This window comes from Balaenoptera musculus, chromosome 14 (assembly GCF_009873245.2).
Source record: "Balaenoptera musculus isolate JJ_BM4_2016_0621 chromosome 14, mBalMus1.pri.v3, whole genome shotgun sequence".
Lineage (NCBI taxonomy): Eukaryota > Metazoa > Chordata > Mammalia > Artiodactyla > Balaenopteridae > Balaenoptera > Balaenoptera musculus.
The window spans coordinates 25,450,604-25,457,591 of record NC_045798.1 but is presented as its reverse complement, the minus strand read 5'-3'; the positions used below and the strand labels follow the sequence as shown (position 1 = coordinate 25,457,591).

The following is a 6,988-nucleotide window of genomic DNA, read 5'->3' as shown; positions in this document are numbered from 1 at the left end:
TGACAATACATGCATGATTTGTAAAAGGAAGAAGATAAATTGAAATGTATTAAAATGAAAAGCATTTGTTCTATAAAAGTCCTTTTCATGGAGTTGAAAAATCCAGTAAAGTGGGAGAAAATACTTTCCACTCACATATTCCTCAGAAAACTTGTATATACATTAAAAAATTTGTCAAAACTAATCAATAAACAAAACAACGAAAATCCAAGTGGAATTTGGGAAATGATGTGAACAGACATCTTTTCGGGAATGTACAGATGTCAGATGAGCACATGGGAAGATGGTCCCCGTGAGTCATTAGGGGAATGTCAATCACACCCTAAAGAGTTGCCGCTACACACCAGTCAGAATGGAGCAGATGGGCTAAAGTAAAAAACAGCGGCACAACCAGTGCTGGCTGCGCAGCAGAGGGCCTGGTCGCTCAGGTGTTGCTGGTAGGAATATGAAGTGGTACAGCCACCCTAGAAAACAGCTTTGCAGCTACTATGAAACTAAACATGCAATTACTGTGCAATCTAGGAATTGTACCCTTGGGATTTTATTTCAGAGAAATGAAGACTAATGCTCCCATAAACACCTACGCGCAAGTGTTCCCAGCTCCTGTCTTAGTCAGCTCAGGCAGCCATGGAAAAATACCACCCACATGTTGCTTAAACACCACAAATTTATTTTCCATGGTTCTGGAGGTCAGGAGTCCGTGAGCAAGATGCCCTAATATTGTTTTTAGTGCAAGCTGTCTCCCGGATCCCTGAAGGCACTTTCTGGCTCTGTCCTTAGAAGGTCTGTCTCAGTGGCTCGCTCGGGGTTGGGGGTGTGTTTCTGGTCTCTTCTTATAAGGTCACTAATCCTATGTCCACAGGTGCGGACCAACCTGGGAGGAGATACCGTCCTCCACCCTGTTCATCAGTCACTTTCACAGACAGGAAGACAGTGTTCTCACCCAGACCCTGACCCTGTTATGACCTTGACCAGAGAGATGCCCTCTAATGGGTGTCCATCTCTCTCTGATCGAGTCCATAGGGGCAGACCCCTCCCTGGTGGGTCGCCATCTAAGCACAGCAGGGAATGGTCTCATCGGCTTCCCTTTTCCATCCTTGTCCTCACATCCTGCTGTCTGTCCCTCTGTGTGTCCGTCACAGGCTCCTGCTGTCTTCACTTCTTAGCAGCACAGGCCCCGGGGCATGTGGATGTGGTGGGACCCGCATGGGGGTGGGTTTACTCACTGCCATCCTGCTGGCTCCCTTTCCTACAGTGTAAGGGGGGCAGGACCCTCCCCACTAGAGGGACCTGCAGGAGGCCTTGTTTGGGACAAAGTCACAGCAAACCCTTGGAGAGAACAACCCTTTCCTGGGGTGGGGTGACGGGAGAGGGCCCTGTGTCCCCTGTGAGTCCAGGCCGAGTCGGGGACAGAGGTCACTGCAGGACGGAGCCCTGATGTCCTGTCCAGTCCTGCCCCCGACCCCCTGTCCATCCCTCCCCAGGAGACCAGCCGCCTCCTCCCCTCCTGCCCCTGTGGAGTCCTCCAGGCCACGGGCAGTTCTTGGACTTTCCATCTCAGCCCTCAGTCACTGGGGGTCCGACTGGGGTAAGGGGACCATATTCTCCAGCTCAGCATCCCTGTTCCCCATCCCTGATGCTGTCCCAGTGGACGTGGTGCTGGCCGGTCCCTAGAACATCCTGTGGGTGAATGGGGAGCCATTCTTGGCACCAAAGCTGAGACCCTTCCCCAGCAGGAGAAGCCCGGCCGAGCTCCAAGTCTGTACTGCCACAGACCCCCTCACCGCCCCCTGACTCCCTAAGGACCCAGCTCTGCACCCACCATGGGGTCAAGGTTCCCATCTTCCCTCCCCAGAGGCCCAGTGCTTCCTGCTGAGCCCTCAGTCCTGGCCAGGGTCCTGCTCTGCACCTGGGGCACCCAAGTCAGGACACTTGGTACCATGACCTGCATGTTGCCTCTGGACGCCAAGATCCATGTTCCTTCCCTGAGAGACCTGGAGCACAGGGCCTGGGGGCTACTGGGGACAGGGTCATCTCAGCTCAGCCCTTTCCCAGTGTCCTGTTCCGCCCCGGGCTGGGCTGGTCTCTCCCAGCATTGTCCACACAGGCCTGTGAGGAGAAACCAGAATCCCATCTCGTCAAAACCACCTAAATTTTGTGTGTCTGCCTCTCCCTGGGGGTGACTCGGGGAGAGGTTGGGGGTGAGGGGTTTGCAAGGGGAAGACTCAAAGGTCAGGACTCCAGGGACAGACAGGGAGCAGCTCACCCTGGTGCCGTGGGACGGAGGGCATGGGAGGGAGGTTTCGACCTCACTTCCCCTTTGTCTGTGTCACTGTGGTATCCATACTGGCCATCAGTTTTATAGCTGACACCACAGATATACTCAGTCTCGTCCTCAGACTGGATGTTGGTGATGGTCAGGTAGCGGTCAGCCCCAGAGCTGGAGCCTGAGAAGCGGTCGGGGATCCCATCCCCCTTGGTGACGCTTCCGTCACTGGTCAGCTTCATCAGGTACCTAGGGGCCTGCCCTACTCTCTGTTGATACCACTCAATGTAGTACGTGCTGTGCTCACTGCTCAGGGTGCAGGTGAGCTTGGCCGAGCCTCCCAGGGAAGAAGATGCAGACGGGGTCTGGGCCAGCACAGGCACAGCACAGAGACCTGCAGACAGAAATGCAAGGGTTGGCTGACGGCGCTGACACTGGGCAGGCGACCCTCAGGACTGTGCTGGAGGGAGGGACTGGGAGGCCCCTGAGTCCCTGGGCCACACTGACCTGTGTTGAACAGGAGGGGCAGGAGGTAGAAGGGCACCCAGGTCATGGTGGGAGGTCCTTCTGCGAGCTCTGCCCTGAGGCTGCCCAGTTGGACTGGCCTCTCCAGGTCTCTGTCTTATCCTCTCCCCTTGCAGCTCGAAAAGGGAGGAGCAGTGAATGCAAATCTACTCCTCCCTCCCCATCCTGTGTCTCAGCTCCTGTCTGAGCCCTAAGCCCAGGGGCCTCACGCCTGTAATTCTCTGGGGTCAGAAGAAGGGCCACGTGTGGGTTTCAGAGAGAGATTTACTCTCCTCAAGAGAAGTGTCTTCAAGGAAGTGTCAGTCATGCCCTTTGCTCTTGAACCCTGCCCAGGGAACTTGGACCAATGAGAGTCCCCAACCAGGACCCACAGTGCCCCCTGGTGCCCCCAGGATGGACGTCTTCCTACACATGTAGCTACTTTAATAGAATGACAACTTTTGAGCCCCCAGTATATGCCAGACCCTTGGTGAGTTTCCTGCAGCACCCCACCTGGCATCATAATAATCCCACAGCGCCCTCTGCTGAAGGCACAACCTCTCCCCAGTCTAGTGAGGAGGAGCCATCATTGGGAGGGTAAATGATTTTCCCAGATTCCCCCAGACAGGGATGCATGGGTCAAGATTCCATCCAAGGGATTGACTTCAGAGTCTGAGCTTTCAGCCCCCTCCCCACCCTTCCCCCTCAAAACCCCCCATAGTTTCCTCCATCCCTACTCCAGGCCTCCTGAGCCCCTCCTGTCACCACCCTCTCTTCTGTATTCAGGTGATCGGTATCCAATGTCAATAAAATATTCCTTATGGTCCACCTTTCCATCTAGATCTATTTACAAAATATAACTTTATGACTTCTGAGGTTTATGGAAATGATCTCCCTAATGAAAGGGATGATGTGACACTGTTTACTTTAAAATGTACAGACTATTGTCATTCACTTCACAGACTATAATAAAAATGTGTTTAACGATTCAGAGCCACTTTTAAAATTGTAGTTGTATTTACTATCTTGCCTTTGAGAAAGAAGTCACATGGATACATGTATTAAATCTCCTCATCTTGGGGTACCCTCAGTATCCCTGGTCTGGGTGGAAAATGAATCAGCAGTTCCTCTCCAGCAAAGACTCTGGGCTTGGGACCCTCCATCACCTCTTGGTGTGGTGAGTATGTACTACAGGCTCGGTTACCCCAAGGAAACCTCATCCATCTCACCTGTTCTGTCCAACATGGTGGCCACAAGCCAGTGAGGCTGCTGAACATGCGATGTGGGTGGTCGCAGTGAGATGTGCTGTAGATCTGAAATACCCAGCACATTTCAAAGGCTTAGGATAGTGTAGTGTAGAATGTATCAATATTTTTATATTTAATTCATATTGAAATGTATTTTCAAGTAATTTAGTTAAGCAAAACCTATTGTGGAAACTAACTGCATCGGTTTCTCCTAATTTTTAAAAAGTGTTTATTGGATAATTTAAAATTACGTATGTGGTTCAAATAGTGTATGTAATGGATAGGGCAGCACTGCAAAGTCACAATGCCAGTCACTTGTGTCTGAAATAGGAGAGAGAACTTCCTAGCACATTCAGGAAAGGCCATGTCTTAGCTTTGGAAGCACCATGAGAGGCCACAGGAAGGTGGGGAAGTCCAGGAACTCGGGTGGAGGGACCTCTTTGCTGCCGGGTCTGCCCCGTTCCAATTCTGACTTGAAACAAGTTGCTCTGCCCTTCATGCCTCAGCTTCCGCATCTGTAAGATGGGATATAATGGGGATGCTTGTTCATTGATTATTTGTGATTAAACAAGTTAATAAGTAGGAAGAACAGGGATGGGGCTTGATATGTATTAAGCACACATGAATATTTACTCCTCTTCCATCTATGAATATCCTTAATCCTTATCCTTACACTTAATAAAAAGCAGATACAATGGAATAGTGGATGTAGGAATGGGATGGAAGGGAAAAGTCTTGGGTTTGGGATTTGCCACTGACAAAATTTTCTGGCCACACCAAAATACACAAACATATTGTAGGACCTCTAACAATTGCCAGTTGAAGTCCTAACCACCAGTGCCCAAGAGTGGGACCTTATTTGGAAATAGGGTCCATTCAGATGTAATTACTTAAGGTGAGTTCATACTGGATTGAGGGGCCCCTAAACCCATTCAGTGCGCCCACCAGGTCTCAGGAGCTCTGTTCCAGGTCACTATGGACACCCTCACCCCCTCCTGCTGGCCTCCTTAGTCTTTCTAAAACCACCTGGGTCTGGAGCTTAACTGTCCTAAACTCATCAAACTGAGCATGTGTCAGACTCTAGACCCTGGAATGATGTGCAAAATTTGTTAAGAGGAGACTTTTTCTCAGGCCATATGGGTGGGTTTTGGGCAGGGGATGACATCTCTCATCATTTTTTTGGGGGGGGTCTGTGTTTGATTTTGAATAGTTTCTACTGCTATTTCATCAAGTTCAGTGATCTTCTTCTGCAGCATCTATGTGCTCTCAGTCTCATCCAGTTTATTTTAATCTCAGATGTTGTAGTTTTCATTTGCAGAAATTCAATGTGGATCATGTTTTTACACTCTGTGTCTCCATTTAACATGTTCAATCTTTCCTCAACCTCAAGAACAAATGGACTGTCACTATAAAAGTTGCTTTTGTGTCCTTGTCTATCAAATACATCATCTGGGCCATTCAGGGCAAGTTTGGATTAACTGATTTTTGTACTTATTCTGACTCTTATTTTTCTGATTCCTTACAGGAAATTTTTGATATTCAGGTATTGTGGATCTTTCCTTGCTGGGTATGGGATATTTTGTTTCTCCCTATGTTCTTTCTTTCTTATTTTTTTTAGTTTCAACAAAGGTACTTGGTCACAGTTAAATCCTTTCTGTACTTGCTTTTACACTTTTTTAGATGGCACCAGGGGACACGACCTTGGGGGTACTGTCTCTACAACGACAGCCCTCCCCAGGGAGGGCACAGCTGGGAGCTGCCAGGGGCTCCAGCACGGGTGGGAGGTGGGTGAGCCCGGAGGAGGGATGTGGTGGCCCCCACTCTGTCCACTGTGCTGCTTTGCCTTGTTTGGAGTCCCAGGTTGTCACGGGACCCTGGAGGTTCCAGAGCTCTGACGAGCTGGGTGGTTCTGGGCATCCATCCAAGAGATCTGGGCTGATGAGTGGCCAGTCAGCACCATGTGGATATCCAGGGTCCACTAGCACTGGGTCTGTGTCCCCTCTGTCTGTCCTTTCATTCAGGTCTCTTTCCCCAAGTCAACACCATGGCCCAGATAACACCAGGACAGCGTGGTCCTGCCGGGCCATAATCCACTCCTGACGCCCCTGTGCAGAGCCTGCCTGGAGGGCTGGGAGGAGGGGCAGCCTGAGGGGCTCAGATCTTGGGGAACCGGGCCAGACCTGTCACTGTTTGTCCACAGTCCTCCTGGGGCTGGAGGAGAGTGTGAGCCAGACAGGAAGGGGGTTTGTGTCTCACTTCCCCGTCTGCCTGTGTCACCGTGATGATAATCACTGCTGTCTGCTGACCCACAGTAATAGTCAGCCTCGTCCTCGGCCCGGGCCCCGCTGATGGTCAGGGTGGCAATTTTGCCTGAGCTGGAACCAGAGAATCGGTCAGGGATCCCTGAGGGCCGCTTGCTATCCTGATAAATGACCAGCACAGGGGCCTGGCCTGGCTTCTGCTGGTGCCAAGATGTATATTTTTTGTCCAGTAAGTCTCCAGAGCAGGTGATCTTGGACGTCTGTCCCAAGGCCACGGACACTGAAGGCGGCTGGGTCAGCTCATAGGAGGCCACGGAGCCTATAAGAGAGGGTGGGAGAGGGGTTGAGAATGAAGGACCCATTCGCAGGGAGGGGTCCCACTCTGAAGCTGTGCCTGGGCTGAACTCTGGGTGTGAGGCAGGCCCAGCCCAGGGTCCTGGGGGGCCTGAGCCTGCGGGCAGGGCCGGGGAGCAGCACCTGTGCAGAGAACGAGGAGGGGGAGCAGGAGAGGGGTCCAAGCCATGGTGGGGCTGCCCTGAGCTCTGCCTCCGAGACACCACAGCAGCGCTGGGCTCTACTCAGATCCTTTTATTCCCTCTCAGAGCTTTGAGAGGGGCAGTGAGGGTTTGGGTTTATGCAAATTTACACCCCCCCGGGGCTCCTCACTGAGATGGGAGTCACCCAAACCATCAGCCCAGGTGACTGTCACC

General features: G+C 51.6%; 1 protein-coding gene across 1 annotated transcript; it reads right to left on the bottom strand.

The window, feature by feature from the left end:
* Window positions 1–2,262: 2,262 nt before the first annotated feature.
* LOC118880077 (immunoglobulin lambda-1 light chain-like) lies at window positions 2,263–6,825 on the bottom strand. Its single transcript, XM_036823432.1, has 3 exons — window positions 6,756–6,825; window positions 6,295–6,597; window positions 2,263–2,660 (listed from the first exon to the last, which is right to left on the bottom strand). The coding sequence occupies exons 1-3, from the start codon at window positions 6,799–6,801 to the stop codon at window positions 2,263–2,265; spliced, it is 747 nt and encodes a 248-aa protein (XP_036679327.1). The 5' UTR covers window positions 6,802–6,825.
* Between the last annotated feature and the right edge of the window lie 163 nt (window positions 6,826–6,988).